We start from the raw sequence: 27840 nt of genomic DNA on the forward strand, positions 1-27840 counted from the left end.
GTGCGTCTGTCGCAGACTCTCTGGTCATAAGGCTAGGCAATCAGTAGAGTTTGTGTCCTTTGAAGGTTCTTCGACAGTTGTTCGATTGACGTCGATGGCTTCCCTCGTCGTCACGAAAGATCAGCCATGAGCTTGTCTGCCGAACAGCAGATATCGCAGATCGCATCACTCGCCACAGTCGGCGACGTCACCGCCATCGTCTGTTTCCTCGTAAGGCCTCACATGGGAAGCCATTTTCATAGGGTTGCAGCCAAGCCGCCGTTGTGGCGACGACCCGGCCAACTACACCTGCGCGATTACAGCGGACTTTGGGCCTATGATGCTATCTTCTGCAACGCTAGAGGACTGGCTTCGACTCTCATGCTTGAAACGGAACCGGCATCGCAGGAGCTCGCGCCACAATTGCATGAGCAGCGAGAGCAGTACAACAGAAGGCTCTGCCGAACGACATGGCGGCGTATGCGGACGTGATGACGAGCATCTGCCTTCCCGCGGCCGCTTGCAAGTGGCGGAGCAAGCCAAGCTATCCCAAATCCGGTAACCCGCACTTCACCCCACTACGTGCTGCCCTCAATCTGCTTGCCTGCAGATATTACTCGGCCTTCTCTTCCCGTGTTCTGGCCTATCAGGCTGCCATGTGCTATAGCTGCACCTCCTCAGCGAACTCTGTTTATTCTATGCGAACGGTGCGCCTCCAATTCGGCATCATCGCCCTCTGGAAGAGCTCGAGGACAATATCTCTTGTACCACCTGACAGTACGGCCATGAGATCATGAAACACTGGTATCAGCAGCTCATGCAGTCAGCGCGCGAACCGTTGGAATCGCGCCAGATGTGAACACTCAAGGATTGCCTTGTGACGCAAACCCAGAATCCAGTCCGAGCCTGAATTGCTACCCGGTCTTTAAGGACGTCGCAATATTCAAGATGCTGCGCAATATAGTAACGGTACCTCCAGACAAATGAACATGAACAATATATACAACATTGCTCAGAGTCACTCCATCTCGTTGGCGGCCGGGGATGTAGTCCGCCAAGACGCTATGTGCAATCTGGCTAGACCAGAAGCCAGATTGGACGACTGCTCACTCTCGCCCACTGGTATTCCACACGCGCCCGTACCCTCTAGCCGCCAATTCGTGACTCTCCCTCGAAGGAACTCTAGGCTCGCAGCTCGTATGTACGACCATGCAGCCAGGATCAGGCATACAGCACCCTAACTACCTCACCCAGCCTGGCTGTCAAGAAACAGACAAGCGGTAGCGGTACGTATACACATTCTTATAACTTGCTTCTCTTGCAGGTCCCCGACGCTCTTCTCCGCCATTAAGCCCGCCGGCAGCGTTGCGTGGCTGCATCGCAGCTGCAACCCACCTGGTGTCTCCTCGGCCCTATATCGGTCCTTTCGGCAATAGCAAAATGCCGGTCCGACGCTCACCAGAATTTTTTGGTCACCTCCCCAACGACACAGCTGATTCGTCTTTCGAGGGGCCTTAGGTATCCGCGCCGATGCCCGTTGCCGACTCGCTCAGTAAGGAATTTGTCATCAGCAAAGCCCGTCTTCCGTTGCCTCTATCAGACTCCAGGGTCAGCTGCCACATTCGTAAAAGCTCACTGGAGGACGGAGGATTCCCCTGACTCGCACGATCTGTGTGGCTGCTTGATTTCTCTTGCCCCTGTTCATTCTAGAATGTCTTTATTTCCTCGGACGCCGATTGGCTGAGCACGGCGCATTTCCCTGATTCATCAATCCAGCTGACATCTACATCCTTGAGCTCCCGCATGCCTTCCATACTTCTTGTAATCCTTCTATCACTGCAAGCCTGACAAAGGGCTAGCAAAACTTGCCTTCGCCTCTGAATGCTTGTCGGATACAGCTTCACCGAATGCTCGCTATTAGCAGACGACGCTTAAGTCCGGAGCCCCATACTCGCTCGTATTTACTACGCCTATCCTAAAACAGGAGAGTTGCGCATCTCAACAAGGACTTTGGCCACTCCTGTTGGGGACGCGCACACGGCAGAGAGGCGAGAGGCCTCAGTCTCAAGCATATATGTGCTCTTTTGCGAGCACCCAGTAGCCGATGCGCTCCCCCATTCCTCCTTTCACGATCCACTCATTTCCGCGAATCATCATCAGTAGTGGCGTTCAACCTCACCGTTCAGCCAACGCGCGGCTGCTTGCTCCCATGACGGGATCGTGTACGCTGACGCTACAGCCCGTTTGCTGAATGGAACGACGATGGCTCGTAGCAACCATTGGTCCCTATGAAACGGGACTAGAGGTGCGGTATTTCTGTTCACCATGTCCATCTGCGCGGTTTGGCGTATGCCGCCAAACGAGACCCGCAATTGCTAGCCGTCGCAACGCACTAGGTACACCAAGGGGCTGCTGCCCTTTGCATTTCCTGAGAAAGTTGGGTGCAGCCGTGCTGCGAACTCCGCGGCCCGACGTTGAAAAACCTGGAGTTACTGTACTCCATCGTCGGGTTTAACAGACCCTGCATAGGTTCACTATCCGATGATTCTCCTATAGGATTTGGCATCCCACATCGGCTCTTGAATCTAACAATGCACCCCACAGCGGAATTCTTGACACATGCAGTCTGTAGAGGTTTCGTGATCGCACTTCACGCTCCGTCTCCTTTGTAGACCTCGTTTCGATACTTTTGCCGCCTGCAGAATCGCGATCGGATCCGGGCTCGACTCGAGTTTGCCTACATCGGCCAATATTTCTCGCCTTCCTAGGGAGACAGGCCCCGGGAATAAGATTGGGTAAAGGGAGATTTCGAACCCCTGTTAACGTTCCTCTCATTACATCATGGCTTTCGTTCGAGTTATGGGAGGCACATATCGAAGCTTACCTGTACTTACAGTACCTTCTCCTCTGTCCAGCAGTTCAGTTTTCGTTGATGTCTGCTCTCGGCATTCTACTCTACCCTACTCTACGACTATTGGCCAATATAGAACATGCTAAGCGCATACTCTTCCCTTCTCCATCTGAAATGTTTCTTCCCATATGAGTCCAAGTCTCTATTTCTGTTTCGAGTCTATTTTCTCAATGTATTCCCATGATCTCTCTTTCTGAGTCATGGCTGAACTTGGTATGTGGTACGTGGACATTGGATACGTCAGGCGAATTCTCATTCCATTCCTCGTTGTAGTCTGAGGGACTGAGCAGTTCCGCTCAGGGTGGGTCTTGCTGGAACGTCAAATCGGGAAACACTTTAGATGAGAACACCCGCCTGCCAAAGAGCTCGAAGTTTCGCTTTCTTGACAGAGCACAGGCGGCCGGCTAACACAGCTCTACCCAACAAGTCTAATAATATACATCATCTCCAGACCTGTTCAATCTAGAATTGTCAGTGCGTTCAGCACGGGATCTGGAGCATCGAAAACGGGCACGATGTTTTCCTGTGCTCCACACCACCTCTCATTCCGACCGATACCACTAGCAGTACCATCAGACACACCTCAGCCTCCTCGTAAACCATGGGCGCCGTTCCGCCGGGTTTAGGTATTTTTCTTTAGTAGTACTGCATATCAATATGCCCCACACCAAGTCGTTAATCCGGAACGCTAATCCCGTAACAATAGAATCAACCAAGAGCCCAGAGATCTTGAAGGGGAAATCCCGCAGCGCTCAACGATGGACCATTACATGTACGCCAACCGCAACGCGTACATCCCAGAGCTGTCAGCATGAAGCTCCGCCGGAAAGGAAAACACACGGTAGCTGCTTTCCGCAGACCGGAGGTCCAGCAACCAACATCCTTTCCAATACCTTCTCAAAGCCTAAATACAGAAGTCTGAACCCGCACGCACTGCAACCGTCCCATTCATGCATCCATACTATCACCACGCTTGCTCGAAGCAGCACAGCAGGCTATCCCCGGACGTCGGAATCCCATCATCATCAACACCCTTTTAATATCCGCCCCGAAGCAGAAAGCCAAGACCTTTGCAAACCATGGCACGTAAGCTCTCTTCCAAATCAATCATCTATGCTCTTTCCTAAGAATAACTCACTCGAGCGAGAATCGGAGATCCTGCGATCAACGCTTTTTGCAATACCTGCCCAAAGCAGAAAGCCAGCAGCTTTAGGGACCATGGCACGCAGCTTGCCCAAATCAACAAGCGACATGTTAAAATTGGCTCCAGCGAGATCCGCAGATCCAGAAACCGACACCCTATTCAATACTTGCCCGAAGCAGAAAGCCAGTAGCTTTACGAACCGTGGAACGCAGCTTCCCCAAGCCAGTGCCCCACACTTTTCTAAAGGTTGCTAGAGCGACATTCGGAGATCCAGCGATCAACCCCCTTTTCGATACCCTCAAAGCGAAAATACGAAAGTCCAAACCAGGGCACGTAATTCTCCTAAATTGTCAATGTACACTTCTCTAAGACATCCTCGAGTGAAATCCGGAGGCCCCGCAATCAACGCCGTTCACATACCTGCCCGAAGGAAAAACCGAACCTCCCGGCCTCGGAGGCGCCAGCAATCAACGCTTTTTGCATACCTACTCAAGGGGGAGATCGGCTAAGAAATTCGAGAGGGCAAGTTGTTGCGGGCACCCTAGCCCGACCACTATTTCTCAACTGAGAAAGGCGACGCTCCTGGCTCTTTCGGCTGGAGGACAGAATACAGTTGTGTTGTTCGCGGCACGAAGGGCTGCACTGCCTTGTAGGAGATGTTAGGGGTTAGTTAGATGCGCGATGGCCACGGTATGTGTGGTTCGTCGTTCCTGTGCAATGCCGCTTCCGAACGGCTTCGTTTTGTAGCGAGCATCAACGTCAAGTCTCAGAGTTATCAGTGCAAAGCTTTGCTTGAAGACCTCCAAGAGGTATTGGCGCCTATGTTATACTGAATGCAAAACTACTATTGACCCCCTAATTCGAATGCGACAATCACACAACGACTCTGGACAGTTCCTTTATCGCATAGCCGCATCGATCGCCCACGCGGCATTCCCTCTGAATGAGTGATGCACCAAAGGATATGCCCCAGTTCCCAGCACTGCTTCAAATCTTTTCCTTGGTTTTGGCAGCCTCTATGGCTCACATTCACCGGTCCCTGCTCTAGTCTTTTGACCAGCTGTGTGTGGGCAATGGCCCAGAGTCTTTTCCGTGCGGTTTGATCGAGTCCCTTCGTATCCTGCAGCAGGTTCAGAGAGTAGCGCTTGATTCCGCAATTTCCTTTCGATCTGTCTTTACATTTCTGGGACTCGGCGATCCGGCGCTTGTGCGTGACGCAGTATCTGAAATGGGATTCCCGCCAGCACCATGCCGGGTCTTTGTCATCGCAGCCGTGCTTCGGACTGTGCGGCCTAATGTTAGCATGGGTATTGTTGTGGAGGGTGATTGGGATCCGAAACCAAGCTCCATGCTGTTTCTGCGCCTCCAGTTCGTATCTGAGCTGCGAGAGATCTGGGTCGCGTAGTAGATCGTCGACGCTGACTGGTCCTTCCTCTACACTTGGCTCGATAGCCGGTGCTGCGCTGTTATCTTCGTAGGCATCGACTAGTCTTTCGCTCACAGTTGGCGTGGTGTTCGATGCTGCGTTGCTATGTTCATCGAAACCGACTAATCCTTCGTCTACGCTTAGCGCGGTGTGCAATGGTCCGTTGACACATTCCTAGATATCAACCAGTCCTTCCTCCACGATTCCCGCGACGTTCGATGCTGCGTTGATATACCCGTCTATGCGAGCGGATTTCGGATCATTAGGGTCACTCGAAGCCGTTGACGTGGGCGCTGACTTTTGAGACTCGTCGGGTGGTTCGTCGACGGGACGCTGGCTTGGACTAGTTTGCTTGGGGGCTAAAGGTCGCATGCGAGAAAGTCTCGACATTATGTGCGGCGTGAGGATGATAGAGGGTAGACGATGACGATAAACGATGTGGAACGACGATAGGCGATGTAGAACGTAATGACGGGAGAAATGCTTGAAGGATGCTAGTAACTGTTCTGCTAAGTGAAGTGAGATGGTCCGAAGAAGGTGCAAGAAGGAAGTTGCCTGCGTTGACCGCTGCCTCCTTCCATCCCATTACGGAAGAGGTCGGCATGACGAAATGCTCGAAAGTTGAGGGAAAACTCAGCATCAATGACATTTTCCTAGCCTAAACGAAGAATCGGCTTTTACTGAGGCCATTGTCTGCATATTTCTCCTGAGTAAAGGAGTAAACACCTTGTTCGGACTGTCACTGTTAGGCGTTTTCCGGACAGAGTCATCTGCAATCGTGCAGTGAACGCTCGCCTACTTCACTCACTTCTGCGCGACTTCACGAACACCTATCCTCTTCACCTATACACTGTTAACAATACATAAAGGCTACACCTTAGATCGCCCTTTCATGACAAGCAAGTCACCACCAGAAACTCCGTACATTCCTCCTGTTGCATCTCGTATTTATACGCGGTGGACTACTGCCAAAGATGCAGCAACCCAGAAGGAGTAGCAACGCAAACGCAACTACGCCTTCAGGTACGTCCTTCGATTAGCGGCAAGAAGCTTCGAAGAAGCTAATGTGCAGGAGGTCCACGACTCCAATCACTATTTCCACTAAATTACGGCTCCAATCCCCAATCAAACCTCAAGGTGAGTCTCTCTTCTCCCGCGTAACACAAGACGACAAACACACTCCCCGCCAGCACACAAGCAAACCACCCCCTTATGCTAACACATACAAATAGTCCCCCTCGCCATGTCCAACCCCAAGCCCAATCCACCCAAACCCCAACACGGACCCCGGAACCCAAAGCCCCCCAAGGAGGACAATGAGGGCAGCAAGAAACCCAACTTCGAAGACAAAGCTAGTGCTTATATCGATGCTTGTTGGGCTTGCGGCGGCGAGCTGGAGTATACTGGCGTCGGAGCGAGCGGCTTCGAGTGCGCGGATTGTCGGATGCCGAATTGAGGAGATGGTGGTGAGTGTGTTGCGGATGGGGTATTATGCGCTGTTGGATGTGGGGAAGAGGTGGTGTGGGAGGAAGCTGGAGTCGTGTCGGCCTTGGGATTAACAAACTGGGTCTACGGCAATGCGTAGCGTCTATCGTGGTTTAGCGAGCGATGATGGCGGATCTATATGATCAGATGTATGGAATGAGCTGATATGCTCCCGTGTATAGAGACTATGGGGATTGGCCCCATTTAAACCTACTTCTGCTTCTCCGTCTCCTTCAGCGGAAACTCGCTCTTCACAACCTCGTTCATATGAATAATCGCCTCTCTGGCTCCATCCCACGTCCTCCTCTTCCCTGTTTCAAAGAACCGAAACGCATGTGCCGTCTCCACCCCATTATTCATCAACCAGCTCATCTTCGGGTCCTTGAACCAAAACTTCCACCCCTTCCATCCCCAGCCAAGATTCTCCATCCCGGTCCCCGCTGCCTCGTGAAGGAAAGCCTGAAACTGCCACGTCTTGACCGCGGACGGGTCGAAGATCTCGTCAAGTCGCCAGCGGCCGGCGAGCCATTCGTGGTGAGCGTCAATGTCGGCGTTCATGATGGCGGGCGAGGGGAGCGCGTGCACGTGGCGGAAGATGTTAGATACGGCCATGCTTGTTACGTCGTTGAAAGAGAAGCCGTTGTTTTTGCCGAAGGCGGAGTGGCAGACGAGGGCCATGGAGTCGGCGTATTGAGGTGGGAACATGTTCATCCACAGGCGCGTTAGTTCAGGGCCTTCGTAGTTTGGCGGCTTGCTTGTTTCGATAAAGGGCGCGACGGTGAAATCCGCTTTATAGCCGGTTGCGCAAATGACGGCGTCGACGTCGTCTATAACCGTTCCATCATTCAGTTCCAGAGATCGTGGGCCCGTGAACTGCTTGATACCTTGTAAGGAGGCAATCTGCCCGCTTTTCAGCTGCGGTATTAGTGTGTCCGACGCGGCAGGGAGCGATAACAGAGGCGATGGCGCGGGTTCCAAGCGCCACTCGGGGTCTGGCTTTCCCCAAACCTGGCGACAGAGAAATGCTAGCCCGGTGTCCGCAGCCCACTTATGGAAGTTGGGTAAGCGGCGTTGGAGGAACGCGGCGATTTGGCGCCGCCGCCAAGTGACGATGAGATCCGCGGGAGTCCCGTTTCTGAAGGTGCCGACAATGTGGCGGCCTCGTCGATGCGAGACGTAGATTTTGGATGTTACAGGAAGCAGGGCGTTTACGATGTCGGAGCCAGTGCTGGACATGCCTACTATGATGACCTTTTTGTCCTTGAATTCGTCGGCGGTGCGGAATTCTTGAGCATGGATAAGAATCCTTTCGTACTTCTCTCCGCCTTCGAACTCCGGCATTCTCGCCTTGGTCTGATAGCCATGGCAGAAAACTGCTTTGTCGAACTCTGCCACTTGAGGTTGGCCATTGATGAGGTACTCTAAGCGCCATTTGGTGTCGTCTTCATTCCGCGTTGCTCTTTGTACCGAGGCTTTGAAGACAATGTCCTTGAGCAGGTTGTAGTGCTCAGCATATGATTCGATATATTCCTGGAATTGGGCTTGCGTCAAATGGTGAGGGTACTCTGGAATCCCGAATCAGCATCCGGAAATCTCCCTAAAGGGCACTGATTTGCTCACTGTCTGGCATGGGAAAATCCGACATGCCGCACGTATACTTGCTGATATTGGCAGAAGTTGCTAGTCGCAGGCTCAGTTACATGTATTTCTCTTCTCGCACGAGATGAACGTACACTGAAGAGCGGTCGTCATCGACTTATCATCCGTATACGCCCACAGACCACCGACTTGACTCCTCCTCTCATAGCAAGTGACTTTGAAGCCATCTTCACGTAGCGTCTTCAACATAGAGAGCCCGGAGGGACCTAACCCTCATTGTCAGTGTAGGATTCTCTGTCTCTCCTTAAAAGGGCTTACCAGCGCCTATGACCGCAGCTGTTTGTGAACCCATCTTCACCGACTCCCACAGCGCGAGGGTGCGCAGCATAGGAGGGAGGATGTTTCCATGATCATGCCGGGCATCTGGGTCTTAGGGAGGCTCGTCGTACCTAAAGCACCAAGTGCTTACGTTGGCGTCCTAAGCGGCTAGCGTGATCCTGTGCTATGGATGTTGAGGCCGGAGGTTGTGAACGCTTACCGCCGACGTCGGCTGTTTAACGAACCGGGTTAGTCGCATTGGTGAAATGCGGCATCATGATTGGCTGAGGCCCGAGTAAAGTCACTTTTTGTCCACCCTTGCGCTTTGTTCCTGGAATCATTGCTGCACTTATTATCCACGGTCCCACTTTTACAACCTTGTATTCGTACTACTCTTGGTCGACATTGAGCATGCAGTATAAGAACATTGCTCTCCACTCCGTCTTCGAGTTTCCGGACCTCACACCGCGCCGCGACAACCACTCACCATGTACTTCCCAACATCCCTCCTCCTCTCCCTACCCTTCCTACTCTCCACATCCGCCTGCGCATCATCCACTTGCCACTTCATACCCTCCACAAACGCCACAGCCTCCAATTACCCCGGCTCCAGCACCACAACGACGTACCCCTACGACCTCAACACCCTCTCCTCCGTGCCCATAGCCTCGATCTGCAACTCAGCCAACGCGACCGAGGAACTCGCCTGCGCGCGCAAATATATCGACGCCATCGACGAGCAGCTCGCCTTTCTCTACGCGCGGCGACTCGGCTACGCTGCCGTGGCCGGCGCGTCCAAGTATAGCACGAATTCTTCCTTGAACGATCCCACGCGGAATGGCGTTGTGGCCGAGGGCATGGCGCAGAAGGTGCTCAAGTATGGAGGGAGTGCGGATGCGGGGAGGGTATTGGGAGGTGAGGGATGCATGATCTTTGCGAGTCTGGGGTACGAAGTGGCACAGATCCAGGAAGACTGCGATCCGGCGTTCTCGGCGAACTTCACAAGAGTATGTTCGTAAGTGGGGAGGGGAGCAATTGAAGAGAGAAGCAGCTCGGCTGAAACGGGCATGATTGGTATTTCACTGTGGCAAGTTAGTCGTGGTGACTACTGCTTTGTACATGATAGCGCCTTAAACGCGGTGAAGTAAGCAAAAGCCATTGTCGCGAACGACGTGCAAACCTTTCGGCCAACAAACCCGAAGAGGCGGTTCAACTTCGCCTTCAAAGTCAACCCCAGAGTTCCTCGCCTCCGACTAAAGTACCAACATCCGCCATGTCTTCCGAGAAGACGAAAGAGTCGGCTCCAAAGACAGACGAGCGTCCCACAGAGACGCCACCGGCCTCGACCCTTTCCTCCTTCCCCTCACGCAGCCGTCTCAAGGGCCCTTCGACGCCTCCAAACACCTCGCCCGCTCCGTCAATAGCCCCTCCGCGCTCCAAAGTCAATGCCTCCTCATCCGGCGAACAAACCGAAATGCCAGGGGAGCCGGTTCGCAAACCGTCATCGAACATCAGTCCGAAGGATGTGAGTAAGTGGATGAAGACGGGTTCTTTTGGGAACGCACGCCGAGAAAGCATTCAAGAGGAGGATGAGGAAGATTGCAATGGAGATGAGAAGGAGGACAATGGAAACCTGATGAATGGACATGAGCCGTGCTTCAACTGCGGCGGGAAGGTGGTTTGGGCGGCGGCTGGCAATTTTTCCCTGATTTGCCAGAATTGTCAAAAGCCGCAGTAATGGCGCTGGAGAATCGCGACGAGACGTCGACCGAGGAAAAGAACCTACAAGTGAAGAGAGCAGCGACTCTTAATAAATATACAACGCTAAGGAGTAAACTCTCTGATTTCAAGCGCCCAGCGGTGAGCACGCACCTCATGCCTAATCCTGCACGCTATATGCCCAAAAGGACGATAGGTATCCAGCTAACTATACCTGCTCCCTCAAATATCAAAAACACCGCCCATCCCTACCCTTACATCCACAAAATCCGCTCTCCACCCCTTAAACGCACTTAACCCTCTCTTGACCTCTCTCACCCGCTCAATCCTCTTCCTCTGCTCCTCCTCCTGTGCCGCTCTAAACGCATCCTCATCGAACTCAAAGTCGTCCATACTGCCCAAACTAGCTTCTCTCGCTCTGTGGAGCGAATCGCCATGTGGTCTCGCTTGACTCGCAGCGTCGCTGCGCCGATGTGGCGCGTGTGGATGCGGCTTCCCCGTGAAGGCGGAGATGCCGGATTGAAGGACGTCCTGGAAAGTGGACGTCTGGCGGCCGGACGGACGACGTGAGGAAGGTGACGTGGCGGTGAGATCGATGTCGTCAAAACCTGCGTGGTCGTGGTCCTCGATGGAGGGTTGCATTTGCTGGCGGCGGTCGCGCCATACGCCGCGACGGAGGTCGAAGTTTTCTTCCTCGAGCTCGCGCACTTTGGTGAGGAGACGGTCGCGTTCTTCGTCTACGAGCTCTTGCACGCTGGAGTCTTCGATATTGCCGAGATCTACTTTGCGTCGGCGCTGCTCTGCTTCTCGGAGACGGGCATTTTCGTTGCTGAGGCCCGTCACGCGGGTTCGAAGCTCGGCGACTTCGCGTTCGACTTTCTTATGCTCTTGTACTCGTTGCTGATTCCTTGCGTCGTTGTCGCGGTGTAGCTGGGTCAGGGTTTCGACCTTCTTCTCTAAAAGCTCAGCACGTTGTATGGAGTCTAACGCTTTGCGATTTGCGGCGCCAAGCTCAGCTTCCAATTGAGCGATGCGTGTCTGGGCGGTATCTCGATCCGAGCCTTCTTTCGCTGCCTGTTCGCTGGCCTTCTCGAGGTTTGTCTTAAGATCTGAGAGCTCTATCTTTGTAGAGCTTGCCTCCTGTTCCGCCTTGTGCAGCGACGACTCGAGAGTGCTTATCCTAGCTTGAAGCTCGTTGTTTTTGCTCGTCTGATCCGTCATCTGTTTGTTTAGGTTCGATATCTCCAGTTCTAGTGATTCGATGGTAGCGGATTTTGAAGCAACCTGAGCATTGAGATCGTCGATGGAGGCGGTTTGGCTAGGCGACGCGGTGGATGTCTTTCGGTTGGATTTTGATGCCTGGGATTGAAGTTGTGATATCTGTCGCTTGAGCGATTCGACTTCTGACTTCTGTATAGCCCATTAGCATCTCACCGCAATGATTAAAAAGCTGGAAATGGGTTGCTCACTAGCTTATCAGCCTCCTTGCCCCTCTCAACCGCGAGCGCAACATCTCCCCTCCCTTCTCTCAGCTCCTCGAGCTCCTCTTCGCCCTTCTTCCATCTCTTCTCATTCTCCTCGACCTCACCCGCCAACCTCTTATTCTCCTTCTCAAGCTCCTCTATCCTCTGCGCCTGTTCTCTGTATATATCACCAGACACACCACCACCCGGTGTGATCGCAGTCGGCGACGTAGGAGTACCAGAAGCCCCTCCTCGATAAAAAGACGCCGATCTCTGGCGCGACTCGACAGCAACGGAAGCCTTGCGCCCATGCGAGGTTGTCGTCTTAGGAAGTTCGGCCGGTTCTTCGTCGTCGTCAACGGGACCTGGCGATGCACTCGTAGCTTCGACCGGTTCCGGCGCAGAGGCTTCTTCGGTCTTCTCCTCTGCTTTCTCGGTCGCGGTCGAGGCTTCAGCTTCCGGAGCTTCGGTCTTGTCTTCCTTCTTCTTTGCGCCGCCCGCCTTCTTCGCTTTCTGCTTCTTCAACTGCTCGTACTAGCGCATGTGTGTCAGCAGGGAAATTCAAGCACAAAAGCAGCGCCGAGCTCTACTACCGCCTGAGGAGATCCATGTCCATTTGCAGAGCTCGAGCTGTCGACACCACCTCCCCGTAAGCCAAAGAGACGCTTCAGCGGGCTACCTACCCTCTTCTTTGCTGCTGCGACCTTCTCGGCCTTTTCCTTGTCTTCGTCGGCCATAGTGCGCGGTGTAATTATGCTATGCTGTTGTTGTGGGTATCGGAGAGCTTTCGGAGCTGTTGATAGCTTCCAGGTGGAATGGCCGTGATGCCAAGTGGAGGGTTCGAGGGAGGTGCTAAGCCTGTTTAGGAAAGGCCAGGTTTGTAGTTACGGAATGCTCAGCGCGATTTCTTCGACTGTATTCACTGGCTTAGGAGCGAGGATCTAGAGACAAGTGCTTGCGGGGCGATGTACTTCTAAGAACCCCGAGCTAGATTTCAACAGTCAACCGGCGTCATTTCGAAGTTCCTCGCAGAACTGTGTGCAGCTGGGCAGACTAAACCGACATTGCCATCATTCCTTAGACCTATTATCTAGAAGTCTGCGAGATGAGGCTGTTTTAGTCTCCGAAGTCGAAACCCTCCCAAGTGTTATGGCGTCAACTCGGGCCTGTCCGCAGGAGGTTTACCTACAGAACTTGCAGCTAAATGCCCACGCCAACGACCACGCGACCAAATGCCTGCCGCACACCACCAAAGGCTTCCCACAAAGCTCCCCGAATCCCCCACGGTGTTCTCCGTCCCGCATCAAAGGCCCCGCCGCTCACCTGAAACCCAACATCACCAGTCCAAAACCCCAAACACACATGCCCCAATCCTCCAACTCCAGCGGGAGATATAAGGACCAGCAGCATGATCTACAAACCACCCCAACGCACACTCATCCCATCCATCACACGTGCGCCCCTTCCCCGCAGTAGCCTAGCCGCGTAGCAAGCAATCTGGTACCTGTTTCAGAAAGACTCACCCCAGTAGTAAACCTTGGTAACGAGAAAAGCTCGAGCCCGAGCGGGCGGGGGGTTTTGCGGTCCGCGGAACGATAGATGGGGCGACGACGATCCCCTTCATCAAACTACCCGCTTCCAAGTTGCGGGTTGCCAACCTCTGGAAGCGAGGGACGCATCGCAATGTCGAGCAATTATAACGACCAGTGACATATGATATCACACGCTTTGTATCGCACAGGGCGATTACGTGTATAGGCAATTTCCGCTTTCGCATCATGAATCATGGTAAACTGCTCGAAGGATTTCGATTATCCGTGGAAATCCGTATGAAGCACTGTCACTCTTCATAGAACCAGTTTATGAAGGATGGTGTCTAGTCGTACAGTCATATCGCGCACCACAGGGCACAATCGAGAAAGCATCACAATTCCCGGAAACGATCATGACGATGACGTTCAAAGTGTGCATTTCAGGATGACCGCCGCCTCAGCTACTAGCTATCTATTCGCAACTCGGTATGTAGATTGCCAACCAAAGAAGGCCGCTCCACGTAAACGAGGCCGTAGAATGTCGCTTGCTTCGCATCTGGAAGCCAATCAACCCATGCAAGCAATCGGGGGGTAGGAATCGAACTTTGGTGTGCGATCCACAACGTCCGCCCGCTATGAAGAAAACAAGAGAAGATTTTGTCGTCGAGAGCCATCCAAAGCTCTCATTGCGCCTGTCATATCGGCAGTGACGCAAAGGCATAAGACCGTCGAAAAGGACAGCCGCGCATGCCGGGGATATGTGTAGACGGCAGAAAATGAGACAGGAACGAGGGGAAGAAAAAGGGTATGTGTGGGTAATCTCCGCCAAAAGCACCAGTCAAAGTATCCCAGATATTGTCCTTTGCCAAACCAGGACCCTTAGATACCTATCCTCCCGGCACCTGGCAAAACAACGGGAAAGAAAATATGTTCAACGAAAGTGTTGTGTTGAGATCCGGATCGCGTTCCAAAGAAGATGCATCGCAGTATGCGCCATTAAAAGAGTCGTAGCCCGCTTGTAAACTCCGTGTCATGCAAGAAAAGAAAGGTGTTTGTGCTCGGTAGGTCCGTGATTTCGTGCCATCAACATGCAGTCGCTGGTGGGGGCGACTGCGCTCCAACTGTATTAGAGGGGTGTAGAACATGTGTGAGGTTTTTGCGTGAAGGTGGTCGTGTTTCAGGTTCGCGAAGCGTCCTTGGGCTTCCAGAATTGCATCAGCTTGCTCAGTCGCCTATGCTTCTTCTTGGATTCCTTGCTGGAGGGCTCCAGATATTCGGATTGTGGTCGCTGCTCGATAGAGAGCTTGCTCCTCTCGCCGAAAGAAGACCCGTTGATCAACCGGGATAGACTGGCGATGCTGGAACGTTTGCGGCGACGCGACTCCACATCGCTAGGAACAGAGCATAGAGATGCAGATCGGTCGCTAGGGCGGCGAGGACTCATCAAAGGGAAGGCATTCTGCATTGCGCTCGTCATAGTCGATCTGGACGAGGTTAAGGATGGAACATCGTCCACAGAGATGCGGACCTCCGGCCCTGGCTCCCCAAAACGTGGGGAGGGCATGACTGGGTAATCCGTCATCGACGAGGCTGCGGTGCCCAAGCGAGGGGTATCGAAGGAGGCCTGGCTTGATCGAAAATCTGGTGACGGGAAGGATGAGGTGAATGTATCGGGAGTCATTAGGTTCTGCTGTGGAAGCGGAAGGGATAGATTCATCACCGGCTGGTGGTCCTTGGGCTCAGTCGGTGCGACCGGAGGAGTTACCGTCGAATCGGAAGAGTGCGTCAAGGAGGATGTTCGAGGTTCCTCGAAGTCCTCGACAACCTCTACAGGACCAACTTCGGGCGCCGGCTGGGAGCTGTCGCCGCTGAGCGATCGTTGTGTAACTGCACGAGGAGATATTGGCTCAATTGAACTCGGTGTACCCCTCTTCTCAGTCCGCTTAATTCCAAGCCCGTCGTTGAAGTTCCAATTGATTGCGGAGCCGCTCTGGTTGCCGTCCGCCTCCACGACCTGAATCTTTGGTTCCTCTGCTTCGTCTTGTGCCTCGTCACCTACGGACGCAGGGGATTTCGGAGTCTCGCCGGGCTTGGATGGCTCATCGTCCGGCTCCTCCTCTTCGAAAACGTCGGCCATGGTAGAGGTGGTTGCGACAGCTGACGTCCTGAGCTCAAAGGGAACTAGTTCTGGAGCGCTCTCGGTCCGCCGGTGGTTCTGAAGCACCCCACCTGCACTGTGCAGAGCCCGCCTATGTGCCGCAAAGCCACGTTGACCTACGCGTGGGCTCGGTCCTTGTGGAGTATTAAAGGGACCGAGCGCCGCATCCAGATCGATCACAGGGCTCATCGTATCCGAATCTACGCGCTTGAATTCTCGCGGCCGCCACGAAGCGTAGTCTGCGTGCAACTTCTGTTCTGGTATCGAGTCTTCTGTGGGCGAGACGATGGTGACTGTGTTATCTACATCGAAATTGGCCTCGAAATCCAGGTCCTCTGATGCGTCCGTGTCCTCGAGGTCTGCTGTCGTTTCCGCGGGTGGAGTAGCAGCCCTGCCTTTCGCCTTCTTAGCATTCTTTCCTTTTCGTGGGATGATTGAGTTAGCCCAAGACTTCACTTTTCTTGGTGCACGGCTCGCCTTTCGCGTCGCGCATTTTGCTTTATCGGTATCATCCATCGTATCGTCATCCTCAGCCATAGGCGATGGCGATGGCAGTGGCGACTCAAGCGAAACGGAAAGGGCCGGATCAGAGGCACTCGAAAGCGTAGGTACAGAGGTGTCGCTGCGTCGAGATTCTAGGCGGAAGAAACCCCGTCGCTTGGAAGGCAGAGTGGGTGAGGTTGGGCTGGCGACAGCTGCCGGAGACACGGCCGACATTGGTCGCTTGCGGTTGAAGAGATCACCGCCTAGATGAACACTCTTATGCTTGTCTAGGACGGCACCGGCAGTACTGGGGCGTGCTTCGTCCTCGACAGTGCTGAGCGAAGGGCGAGTCGTCCGTGCTGACTGCGGGCTCGATGTACCGGCGCTAATGACGGAGGACAGGCTATTCGTTGCTGAATGGCCCCGAATGGTAGACATGGAGGTCTCAGTCTCCGAAGAGATTGTCGAAAGCGGGCGGATGTACTCAATTCTGTCGGAGAATCCAACACGTGCCCTCGACGGCGGTCGGGGTGTGCTGTTTGTCTCGTCACCGAACGAACCGGCACTCCGCAACGAAGGCTGTGAGACCGACTTGTTCACAGAATGACCGAAAGCAAACTCATTGCCTTCCAATGGCGTGACAGGAGCACTGCCAGCCCGTGGTGCAGCAGACGGATTCATGATCGAGGACAAGTCGTGAGAAGAGACGGCACCCGAGCGGCGATGAGCGTGTCCTCGCCGTCCTGCAGGCGGGCCGGGACGCAGATTGGCGGTCGGAGGAGGCAGCACACCGTCACCCTTGGTAGGACTCGTGCTCATTAAGGCCGAGGCTCCCGCGCGTCCATCGCCTCCAATGAACTCGCTTCCACCTCGCCTGTGTCCGCCAATTGGTCTCGAGGGAGTCGTCGGTGTCGGTAGCGGGGAGTGTGGAGGGGTTGTCGCAGTGGTGGGCGGTTTGCTTGCTCCTGCTGGGTTGAAGGAGAAGTCTGGTAGGGCGTTGACAGACTTTTGTCTCGATCCTGGCGTTGAGCCGCGGCGCCCAGCGGGGTATGTCTGGAGCGACATTGGCCGAGTGTTAGACGCGGACGCGGCTTCTGGAGATGTGCTGTCCGGTCCTCGCATGGGAAAGGTGAAGTCAGGGTTGGGCAGAAGCTCAATGGGGCCAGCATTGGAGGGACGCCGACGCTGGTAGAGCGGTGAGCCCACGTCTGCAGACTGCGGGGCCTGGGTAACCTGCTGTCGTGGCAGGGCTATCTGAGCCATGGTGAAGCTGTCGATGGCCCCTGCCGTCGCGGTTCGCTGCGGCGGGCTGTCCTGACGAAATTAAGGATGGGCACCGCCAACGGCAGCGCAACGATGTGCTTGGCCCTGGGAGTGGGATTTGCAGCGTGCGTCTCAGGTACCAGCAGTCGCTAGCTGACTGGACGCGTCGTGGTTGGACAGCAGCGTGCTACGAGGGCGGGCACGGCGGAATTGAGACGAAACAAGCGCTCTCGAGGTACAAGGTGCTGACGGATTACTACTAGAGCGAGACACAGGTCAGCACGCAGATGGAAGGGTCGACGGAAGGCCGGGAAACGCTGGAGCGGAGGCGTACAGTATACGTGGAGCAGCAGAGGCGCGACAAGGCTCGCAGGCTGCGGCAAGAAGTCGAGTTGAGTGAAAGCCAGTACACCCAAGATTAAGGAATGACAGGGGAAATGAACGGACAGATACCGCACGTCGACCGACAGCGTGCCTCAGCAGCCGTCGAGCGACGATGGGGTTCCAAAGAAGAGGAGGCGGAGGAGGGGGGTGGGGGAGAGGAGGGGAGGACGGGGTGGTGATGCAGAGCGCGGAGTGAAGGTTAGAGGAGAGGACGCGGACGCTTTTGTTCGTTACTGGGCGCGCAGGCCGGCGTGCTGGGGCACCTGGCAAGGGCGCACGGGCCCCATTTCGCGAGGGCCCACCTGCGACAAGGAACCGTGGCGTGCACCCCTGCAGCGGTCCTGGATGGGCGAAATGGCCACTCTCTGCGGCAGGCCTGCCTCTCACCTTCCCTTCCCTGAAGTGTTCCGCGAGCTGCTGCTGAGCAGTCCGCAAAAGGAGCGCGCAGTTGCTTCTGGCGGCGTCGGGGCGAGGGTGCAGACGCTTCGGGCCTGCATTTCGCGCGGTCCCAGGCGCGGGTCGTACCTGAGCATCATCTGCCATCACGGGGCTGCTAATAAATTTGCCTGGCCCGCCGTTCGCGAGTTGGAGCAGATAGCACCATGTATGTATGTATGTATGTATGTATGTACGTATGTACGATAGCGCTGCCCAGCTCTCGGGCGGACGTACGTCGCCCTAACCAGCAGCGTCGCCGCATTCCCAGCGATGAGCGCGTGCGGCGCTGTCTGCCTGCTGCGCTGAGTGGAGGCAGTTTTCGCCGTCGAGATGCTGCAGCCCGCGAGTAGTGCGGACCCTCCTCCTCATTCGACATGGCATCGGTATCACGCTCACTCGCTGACCGGCTGCAAGCGACGTGCGACGGAAATGCTACTACAGTTCCTATCTCTCAGATCCCTTGGCAGCATGCCGCGGCCCGGCCGCCTGTCGCTCGCCGCGGAATCGGCCACGGCGCTCGGGAATCGCGGCGATGCGAATTATGCCCAGCAACTGTGGTAAACACAGCGGCTTGCCTCGACTGAGTGCGCATCCCGCTCGTGCTCCTGTCCTGCGTCTCGACGGCGTCCGAACAGTTCATCTCGAGTCCTCGGCCGCGAAACATGAAGATGGGCGAGGTGTGTTTCACCGTGGCCGTTCGACATGGCTCTAGCCGCCTTCGGTACCCGGCCAAGAGCCAATTTGATGCCATCCATTTCGGGCCAATCACCGCTGCGGACGCTGCTGGTTGACGCAGGGGCGCCGCCGACGCCTCTCATGTCGAGTCCTTACCCCATGCGCGAGTTGAGCGACGAGCACATCCTTTGCCACCCATAAATAGGCTATCGTAGACGAAATGCGGAGAAGACGGCACGAAGAAGGAATTCGCACCTTGTTCGAGCCCGGGGATGACGACAGCTGGGGACAGTCGTAGTGCTCGGACGGACTCTGAAGTGACGACCGTATGTTAATCTATGGACCCCCGCTACATCGCTCATTGTAGGAGGGTCTCACTTATTAAAGCTGTACCTAGATGCGGTAGCCGACCGTAGTCACGACAACCAGCGCGCCCAATCTAGACTCGGAAACGGCAGCTCATTACTGCATGTTCCTCTATCTCTACAAACTCGAGAGGAACACGGCATCAATGCAGTCCCCAGAATCCTGCATACCGGCTTTACCGCCGTGTCTGTACGACGCTATCGACAGCAAACAGGCACCCAGTCTCTTCCCAGCTGCAAGCCAAACCTTTGGAAAACTTGCTTTTTGACGAAGACGCTCACGCGTGACCTAGAACCCCGCCCGCTAATCCACAGGCGAAAAGGACTCCACGAGGCTTTTGGCTGCAAGTCATTGCGGGATCGAGAACTCTCCACATCTTCTGCGGCCGATAGCGATGTGGTGCATCTCTGGACATGCAAGCCTCTTCACACATGCAAGCTCATGATGCCGGAGTGCCTCCAGCAAGCCAGGTCCATCCCGACTCCTTCATGAAAACAGAACGTCACAACAGCTTCGGTCGCAGTCTTCCCGCTCCGAGCGCTACCACATGATCTTCAGGGACGGTCGGCACGCTAATTCCCCCAAGCCACCGACGCTTCCCCAAGCAGCAATTCTTGCGCTGTCAAACGTCTATCTTTATTTTCTCTCAATTTCCGCGGTACTCCGTCCCGAGACCGAGGAAACACTCAAGAAACACAATGCCAGATCCCGAGCGTAGAGAGATTCCACGAAAACAAAACTTGAAAAACGTCGCACAAGCGCCAGCGATTTCGGGCTGGCGATCCGATCTGTGGAGATAGCGCGTCAACGGCTGCGAAGGCGTGTTGCACCTTTTGTGCTGGCGCTCCGTGGCTCGCGCCGGTCCAAGTCAACGTCCTGTCTCCCAGACAACCAGCGGTGAAAATCATGGAAGTATTGTCCACCACGTAAATGTGTGCGACGGACTCCGATCGACAACACTCGTCACCAGCGGTGAGCAGGTGGCACTTCGATGAAGCGCCTGCCTGATGATTGCTTCAATTCAACCCATCAGTTAATGAGTTGCAGCGGTCACCAAGCCAAGAACGCATGCACTGCCACACCTCGTCGTAACCCTTCCTCTTGTCCACCCTCTGTATACGTATACCCCTTCCGCGCCATCCAATTGGTCTCCAAAACACACTCTGCAGCGCCACGATTGAAACAACTGTTACCTGGCACGACTGTCAAGCCGCCCAGTCCGCGTCGACTCCCCTGAACGCCGCTCCCACAGACAGTCTTGCGATGCAACAACACCATCTGGCTGAGTAACTGGGGCCAGGGGCAAATCGCTCATTTCGTAACACCACGATCAAGCCTTGTGGCTCGCTCCATCTTCGATCCCTGGGTCTTACACCCGCTGTCTGTTAAACCGTGGCTTGCGGGCCGTGCTCCAGCGCTCTGTTTACCTCTCCTTGCAAGGTTGCGGTTGAGATTCGCAATTTCGCGCCGAATTGGCAATTTTGGTCAATAACCGTGGCGGACCCTGTGGCCGCGGGTAGGCTGTCCCTTGCGACCCAAGAGCGCGTCACCTCCAAGGGAAGGGATTCTTGAGGCTCGTTGCAATCTGTCGGTAATGAGTGTGGCGCCAGCGTTCTACGGGCTCTGCGAAAAGGGACATGCATACGAAGAAATCTCCGACGTTATGAAGTAATTCTGTCGCAATAGGGAAGTGCATTGCGCTGTACATCTGCAACCAATGGAAACCGGGGGAGCGAAGAGCACCTTCCCAAACCTGCATTCTCCTACACGCTCGCTACTTTCCAAAGTTACTTTTTGCTTTCTTTCATACATTTCATATCACGTCGGAGATTCTACCCGATGCCAGTCTTCGTCAATTTTCACACACTTCAATTTGCAGTGGCCATGATAGCCGAGGGGCAGTCTCGAATGTCCGGCGCTTTTCGTAGGCGCAAGCCATCCTCCCGGGCACCGAAGTGAGAGTAATCACTATCTCACGGCTTCGCAGCTCCCCCCATGACGCCCGTATTGCCTCTGGGAGCTCAAACGCGCGTACCGGCGGCATCTCGACCGCAGAGCCGCATGCTCGAACGACATCAGCCAGCCATCGACGCCCCAACAAAGACAACACACAAATGCCATTGCATCAGCAATCTCTTTCCAGCAAATGCGTTCCCTCGCTCCCTTCCGCTGCCGCCTTCCGTTCATATGAACGCTTTTTCCCCGGACGAACCAGACATCTTCCTCGCACACGCACCTTCCAGATCTGAAACACAGCAAACCCGGTTCGCTTGTCGGGGACGCAGGAACCCACCTGCCACCCAGCTGAAGAGCTGATGATCTGTTCTGGCCACACAGATCAGCACGGATGGCGGGGCAGCAATACTTTGGATCCGTGGTTGACACTTTCGCTTGCGGATGCCGAACGTCTAACCGTCACAGCTGTCGAGACCAAGCCACGTCTATCCAGGCCACCCGAACTAAGCTCCACAGCAACAGCTTCCGCCACGGGGCGCCCGCCGTGCGATTTGGAAATATCAAGCCCGCGCATAGCGATTGAGCCATGTACGAAAAGCAACACAGGTGTTTGGCTTGCATAGGTAAGAAAGCCCCTCAGCACTAGAACAATTCCCTCACACCACCAGAAGCGTGCCACAACAACACCAAGCGGTTGTATCGACGGACTCCCGACAGCTATCCTCACCTCAGCCCTAGTCCAGAGTTTCCCGTGCCCTGGTGCTTGGCGGCTCATCGGACAGCATGTCCTGTCTGACGTGCTAGACAGGCATCGTCAGAAGCTTATTCTTGTTTCGGCGTCGAATGCAGAGTTGCGCTTTACTTTGGACTTCCGACTTAGGAAATGCACGTCTATGGCATTTGACATCCTGGCAACATTGTGAACAAGCGAAGAATTGCCGGTGTTGAGGCATGAAGAATTGCGATGAACGTACAGGGGTCTGAAGTCTGTTCATGCGCTCTGCCTCATGCGCTCTGCCTCATGCGCACAATGCCGACTCCATGCTCGTGGTGGGCCGATCAGCCCTATTGAGCTATTGAGATTCGAAGTCTACAGGAGAGCGTTCACCGTACGCGTTTGCGCAGCCCGCCAAGCCAACTCCTACACTGTTGCCTAGCGCTGCTATGCTACCCCGCAGCCTCACAACCACCCCACCAACATTTCCTGTCTCCTGTCCTCACTACCTTCATCTTACTACCAACGTAAAGTAGTCGACCTCCGCAATGCATCGGGCGCTTCAGATCCGGGAGATACAAGCAAACATAATAGACTTCGTCGGATATTTCGAGCACAGCATCTACGAGCTTCACGCGGATGAGAAAGAGTTCCAAGAGGCGAGGCGCAACCTGTGCGCAGTGGCACTGACTTGCAAGGCTCTTCTCCCTTATGCTTTGGACTGTCGTTGGCGAGTGATACACTCCTTGGTTGAGCTTCTACGCACCCTACCACCCGAAATTTGGACAACTCATCAACGACATCATCCAGAATACCGTCAGATTACAACTGTACATGTATGGCTCTGCCCACCCTTTGCATTGATTCTTCTGCTGACTTCTTACCTAGAGTCTTCGCGAACGGATCAAAGAAGAGCACCTGCTACGGTTCAATTGCTATGCACCACGAGTTCGGACCTTGATACAACCAAAACACTGGCTGCGGCGGGAGGGTGAATGGGATAATGCAACCGGGCCACAGTTTGACGAATACGATTCCAGCGTCCTGTCAGAATTGGCGCTCGTATGCGGGGAGAAGCTCATCCTACCGCGTCTGGAAGGCTTCCATGTTCGCATGGCTTTGGAAGACTGCAAGTTTCGCGATATCCTCCCGTCATTCTTTCCGGCATCACTGAAGTCCCTCTGCATCGAAGCAGACCTGAACGAAAGAAACAAGACGGAGCTACTGCAGTTCTTGCAGGTCCTTGAACCATCCTGCCAAACCATCCACCATCTTCGCGTCGCCTCATCATTCGATTATGATGCAGTAACAGACAACCCACTCGGTTTGACCGACTTGCCTCCGATGCAGGAACTCTACCGCCTACCGCACCTGAAGTCATTTGGATCATATTGGGGCTTGTTATCTGGTGCCCAGTTCATGGTTCCAGAGAAGATACTCAATATCGCCCCATGCTGTAATGTCACAACCCTCGACCTCAAATTTTGCAATGCGCTCTCAAATGTTCTCAAAGGTTATAGCGGCCCCTTCTTTCCACAACTGGAGCACCTAACTTTGCAAGCCGACGGCCTCCAAGGCGCTAAGGAATTCCTGCGATGCCTCTCCTCTAGATCCCTGAAAGGATTGCATCTCGACAACTATTATGACTCGGGTCAAGACTTCCCAGACTTTGTGGTTGCTGCCCAACAATACCTCAATCCTGAGACCTTGTTGCACTTCGATGTCCAATCCCGGCTGGGAATCACTCCGCCATCAGGACCAACGAAACTCTCTCCTCAAAGCCTTCTCCCACTCTTCGCATTCAAGAATCTCGAGTCTTTAGTCATTTTACTCAATCAGGATCTTGGATTGCTTGATGACGCCCACTTTGGACAGATTTGCGACGCCTTTCCTCGACTGCGGATTCTGGACATTGCCGGTCTTGAGCACGCCATGTCTGTGTCTACCATGGGCGCCATGTCTGCCCTACAGCGGCTACCATCTCTAGAGTTTTTCGGTCTGCGGGTCCCAATAGACCTTCCGCTCGATGACGCCGCCGCATACCGCTTTCCTCAGCTCGCGACGTTGGCAACACGAAGCTCTCCTCTGGTTGATGTAGCTATGACTGCAGATTTCATTCGAAGCTTTTTTCCATCGCTCAAGTTCATCGTACTTGGAGCAAAGCCGGTTGTATATGACTTTTTTGACAATAGCATGGACGAGGAAGTGGGCACAGAAAACGCGGCAACGGCAGACGATTTGGATCCCCACGGCGCTGTCTCCGAGCATGAATACCTCCAGGATACTTTTACGGCATGGGTTCAGGTTGTCCGGCACATGCAAAGCCTGGAATGCAGATACAAAGTTGTTGCCAAAGAGACTGTTAAAGTCCATCATCCGCCAAGGTTTGGCGAATTCGACCCACTCATTCTCCCGTTGTAGTTTCCGATAAAGCGGTGATTGTAATAGAATCGATTAGTCTACAAACGGGTGCAACTATGTGAAGCAGCTCATCTAATATCTGTGTTGGCGAAGTGGCGCAGGGCGAAGATCACGATGGGTAAGAGCTGAAGCAGAGTGCATTTGATGCTGAAGGAAGTCCGCATGAGCAACGTAATCGTCGGACGCCCAGCACTCTCCGTTTACTGTGGCGACGTCAAAGAGGGAAAGTCGACGCCGACTGCAGACGCAAATGTAAAGAAAGCGCCAGGATTCCCACGCGGCTCCGGCGCGCAGCGTCGACGCAGTCAGCAACACATGTCGATGGGTCCTCATCTGACGGACCTACTGCTGCTTTCTCCGCTCCGCTCATGCAGGCCGAATACGCGAGGCCTGTTGGTGGAGTCGTACTTTGCACCCGTTGACTGGCATGTACCCCGGGCCCGAAGCGCCGGGATTGCATATGCGCCTGCTTAGGAGCTGAGATCGGTGAATGAATGCAGCACAGTGGCACAGTCGCTGAGCGGTGTCAGAGATGCATTCCTCGTGCTACCTCTTACCTCGGCGAATATCAACTTCTACAGTGCTGTGCATTACTTTAGGCCACCGGCAGGCATGTAGGACCGAAAGCACTGTGCATGCTGTAGGAAAGGTAGGGGGTTCGTCGGGTGGGATTTCCACACGCTTTTGTGTGACTAAGTTGACCTGACCCTGCGCGGGAGATGCTTCACACACTCACCCTGACGACAATACCGAGCATTCATCCAGCGTTCTTGAACGGAGCTGCTCCCCAAATCGCCACAAGAACCCAACCTGCTATCTATCTCCCCCCTGCGCCGCGTATGCAGCGACAAGCAGATATCAAGATACTGTACTAGCCATTTACATTTCTTCCGATCCAAGCCACGAGTCTCAGCCTGACTGACATCGTCCGTCAGGTCACATCTGCATCTGCATGTATGCAGAGACGTCGTACGACGCGAAACGAAACGTTATCGCAGCCCAGCCCACCTCAGCTCACTTCTGCTTTCTTTTCACCGCCGCTGCTGCTGTCTCACCTTCCTCCCTGCATACAACCGCCGGCACTCTCTTCCACTGCGGTGCTTTTGTTTGCTATGGACCCCAACCGACCGACCTACATCGTTAGATCTTCCACCGCGTTGCCAGTAGCCCTGCTGATATTCAGAAACGTAATACCGAATGTAATGTGAGCAAAGCGACGTAGCCAACGTACAAGGCTGAACACCTTCAAATTGGTGCCGTGTCGTTTGAGGAGTATGAACCAGACCACATTCAAGAGTCTCCGAATCTCCAAGTGTAGTGCTGCTCCGATCAATCCTGAGCTCGAGCACTCCATCACCTTGTGTACCCTTCCTCTCATGCAGCGTTACCATATTTTTCAGCTTGTTTACGGTATCGCAGTGGGCAAGACGAATCGAAGATACCCATTCTTCCCCAGAGCAATCGGAATCCTCATGAGAGTATAACGAAAGAAAACAACTCTGAAGCCAGTAATGCGGGAGCGAAGCGTGTTTGCACTCGTGAACAGCAGCATGTATTGAGAAGCATATCTCATGTACAAGTCTCAAAACTTACGTAGCTCAGTCCTAACCAGGACGCAAGCCCCCATTACCCCACTGGCATGTAATCCATCCGCAGAGATCCATACGCGTCCTCTCACGAAGCGTCGCCGTAGCGTGGAATCTCTCTGCACTCACTCAACGCACCATATTCCGGAAAGTAAGTAAAGAATACCAAAGGAAAAGGGTATCTCGAGCCAAATGGATGGGCGAAACAAGGACGTATCGAAAGATCGAGTCGCTCCCACCAACCAAACCAACCGATAACGCCCCGGCCATCCTTTGCTCAAGAACAAATTAAAGGGTACAAGCGCAATGCGAGTCCGTAAACGCCCTGAGGTGCCGTAGCCGTACAAAAGAAAAGAGGCCGTCCTCGGTGCCGTGTCTGTCGTCAAGCGGTGTCAGGTTGACTGACATTGTCGTCCGTAGCCCATTCCGTCGTAGCGATATTCAAGGGCGTTTAGAGCTCCATCCTCTCCATCATATGCTCGCTCATCCGCCGGACGGTACTCTTCTCCCTCTCCTTCAAGCTCTCAACATCAGTGTCTTCCTCGCTCGACCAATAGTCCGCATCGAGGCTTGTTTCTCTCGCCGGTAGATACTCCTCCTCTTCCGCATCGACGATATCGCCCGGGTGGTCGATAACCATATTATCGAGTTCGTCGCTCTCACCGTACGCCTCAAGTCCGCGCCTGGCACGATCACCAAGCCAGTACTCTGCGCGCTTCCTACTCCCAGCGTTGGCGGAAGACTCGTACTTGCTCTGCTTGAAGCGCGAGATGAGGGATGTAGGCACGCTTGGGCTGTTCGATAGTGCGGAGACGCCGCGGAGGTAGAAGTAGCACACACGCTTGCGCTCCTTGTTGTAGAGGAAGAAGTGGTGGCTCCATATCGCACCGTCGTCGGCGAACGGATCATCCGAAGGCTCCCAGGCGTAGTACTCGCAGTTCGCCATGTCCATTTCACTGTCCACCAGTTGCCAGGAGCGGGGACTCCATATCGGGGACCCGAGCGGGGTAACGGCGCCGGCGGGCAGTCCTGCAGAGTAGACTTGCGGGCGGAGGTAGTACATTGTTGTGTCGATTCTGTGCATGAAGCTCTTCTGCGTCTCGCGGCGGAACTCGTCGGGATTCAGTGTGTTTGCGAAGTCATAGTCGATGTGCGTAGCATTCAGCGTCGCGATCAGGTACGCAAAAGTATGTCGGTTCGACGCCTCATTGAAGCTTCCAAAGGGTGTGTCCCGTGCGATATTGAGCTCGTCTCCGAATTGTGCGGCCGATTGTTTAGGCAGATCGGCGACGGCGGCGAGCAGCTCTTTGTGCCGCTCCTCGAGCGTCCTCTCAATGCGCTTGTACAGCTTCTTATCGCTGCCGGCCGCCTTTATCGTCCAGACATCGCATCCTCCGATAATGGCCGAGTCTTGCGTGTCGAAGTTGAGGGCGAGGTTGACCTCGTGGAGGGCGCAGAGGTCGAGATACTGCGAGGCAGCCGCATTAGCTACATCATCCCTTTGGCCTTATCGCCGCGTAAACACACCTTCATTGCGCCGTCTCGGAGTCGCTTCTCGGAGTTGCTTGCGCTCGAATAATTCGTAATATAATGTCGCGTATAGTTTTCGCGTCGCTTCTGATAGTATTCGTGTCGCCGGGGCCAGTCGCTGGCTCTCTGGGTTCTCCTGTGTTCGGGTGGGGTGGCCTGCGTAAGCCGGGACAACGAGTAAACACTGCTCTAGGCTGGCTGCGGAGAGTAGAGAGTACTTGCTGCTCGGCCAGACGGACGTCTAGCAGGCGATATTCATATGGCGGGACGGTGGGCAGTCGGTTGGTGG

At 54.5% G+C, this 27840-nt stretch overlaps 11 protein-coding genes across 11 annotated transcripts; 6 read left to right on the forward strand and 5 right to left on the reverse strand.

Moving 5' to 3' along the window:
• Positions 1-126: 126 nt before the first annotated feature.
• BU26DRAFT_603547 (uncharacterized protein) lies at positions 127-570 on the forward strand (the record flags this gene model as incomplete). Its single annotated transcript, XM_033835438.1, has 1 exon — positions 127-570. One exon carries the CDS (start codon positions 127-129, stop codon positions 469-471), a length of 345 nt encoding a protein of 114 aa, XP_033686061.1. The 3' UTR covers positions 472-570.
• Positions 571-6434: 5864 nt separating this feature from the next.
• On the forward strand, positions 6435-6916 carry BU26DRAFT_563015 (uncharacterized protein; the record flags this gene model as incomplete). The annotated part of the gene is made up of 2 exons (XM_033833101.1): positions 6435-6483; positions 6693-6916. The coding sequence occupies 2 exons, from the start codon at positions 6435-6437 to the stop codon at positions 6914-6916; spliced, it is 273 nt and encodes a 90-aa protein (XP_033686062.1).
• Positions 6917-7155: 239 nt separating this feature from the next.
• On the reverse strand, positions 7156-8932 carry BU26DRAFT_563016 (putative dimethylaniline monooxygenase; the record flags this gene model as incomplete). The annotated part of the gene is made up of 4 exons (XM_033833102.1): positions 7156-8510; positions 8566-8625; positions 8679-8810; positions 8863-8932. 4 exons carry the CDS (start codon positions 8930-8932, stop codon positions 7156-7158), a joined length of 1617 nt encoding a protein of 538 aa, XP_033686063.1.
• Positions 8933-9218: 286 nt separating this feature from the next.
• Positions 9219-10008, forward strand: BU26DRAFT_275729 (uncharacterized protein). The gene has a single exon (XM_033821442.1). The coding sequence runs from the start codon at positions 9351-9353 to the stop codon at positions 9879-9881; it is 531 nt and encodes a 176-aa protein (XP_033686064.1). The 5' UTR covers positions 9219-9350; the 3' UTR covers positions 9882-10008.
• BU26DRAFT_275728 (uncharacterized protein) lies at positions 10009-10701 on the forward strand. Its single transcript, XM_033821441.1, has one exon. The coding sequence runs from the start codon at positions 10136-10138 to the stop codon at positions 10598-10600; it is 465 nt and encodes a 154-aa protein (XP_033686065.1). The 5' UTR covers positions 10009-10135; the 3' UTR covers positions 10601-10701.
• BU26DRAFT_549655 (uncharacterized protein) lies at positions 10662-12846 on the reverse strand. Its single transcript, XM_033832011.1, has 3 exons — positions 12728-12846; positions 12051-12578; positions 10662-11991 (listed from the first exon to the last, which is right to left on the reverse strand). The coding sequence occupies exons 1-3, from the start codon at positions 12779-12781 to the stop codon at positions 10804-10806; spliced, it is 1770 nt and encodes a 589-aa protein (XP_033686066.1). The 5' UTR covers positions 12782-12846; the 3' UTR covers positions 10662-10803.
• Positions 12847-14753: 1907 nt separating this feature from the next.
• Positions 14754-17926, reverse strand: BU26DRAFT_481546 (uncharacterized protein; the record flags this gene model as incomplete). The annotated part of the gene is made up of 3 exons (XM_033825735.1): positions 17815-17926; positions 15465-17739; positions 14754-15383 (listed from the first exon to the last, which is right to left on the reverse strand). Exons 2-3 carry the CDS (start codon positions 17478-17480, stop codon positions 14754-14756), a joined length of 2646 nt encoding a protein of 881 aa, XP_033686067.1. The 5' UTR covers positions 17481-17739; positions 17815-17926.
• On the reverse strand, positions 17502-18446 carry BU26DRAFT_275749 (uncharacterized protein). Its single transcript, XM_033821443.1, has 2 exons — positions 17815-18446; positions 17502-17736 (listed from the first exon to the last, which is right to left on the reverse strand). The coding sequence occupies exons 1-2, from the start codon at positions 18405-18407 to the stop codon at positions 17613-17615; spliced, it is 717 nt and encodes a 238-aa protein (XP_033686068.1). The 5' UTR covers positions 18408-18446; the 3' UTR covers positions 17502-17612.
• A 20-nt stretch (positions 18447-18466) lies between these two features.
• BU26DRAFT_503639 (uncharacterized protein) lies at positions 18467-19178 on the forward strand (the record flags this gene model as incomplete). The annotated part of the gene is made up of 4 exons (XM_033826706.1): positions 18467-18476; positions 18510-18651; positions 18717-18979; positions 19099-19178. 4 exons carry the CDS (start codon positions 18467-18469, stop codon positions 19176-19178), a joined length of 495 nt encoding a protein of 164 aa, XP_033686069.1.
• A 3384-nt stretch (positions 19179-22562) lies between these two features.
• BU26DRAFT_563021 (uncharacterized protein) lies at positions 22563-24435 on the forward strand (the record flags this gene model as incomplete). The annotated part of the gene is made up of 2 exons (XM_033833103.1): positions 22563-22850; positions 22903-24435. The coding sequence occupies 2 exons, from the start codon at positions 22563-22565 to the stop codon at positions 24433-24435; spliced, it is 1821 nt and encodes a 606-aa protein (XP_033686070.1).
• Positions 24436-26472: 2037 nt separating this feature from the next.
• Positions 26473-27554, reverse strand: BU26DRAFT_503642 (repressor of RNA polymerase III transcription MAF1; the record flags this gene model as incomplete). Its single annotated transcript, XM_033826707.1, has 2 exons — positions 26473-27489; positions 27549-27554. The coding sequence occupies 2 exons, from the start codon at positions 27552-27554 to the stop codon at positions 26473-26475; spliced, it is 1023 nt and encodes a 340-aa protein (XP_033686071.1).
• Positions 27555-27840: the final 286 nt, after the last annotated feature.

The sequence above is a fragment of the Trematosphaeria pertusa genome (genome assembly GCF_010094035.1).
Source record: "Trematosphaeria pertusa strain CBS 122368 unplaced genomic scaffold BU26scaffold_5, whole genome shotgun sequence".
Taxonomy (NCBI): domain Eukaryota; kingdom Fungi; phylum Ascomycota; class Dothideomycetes; order Pleosporales; family Trematosphaeriaceae; genus Trematosphaeria; species Trematosphaeria pertusa.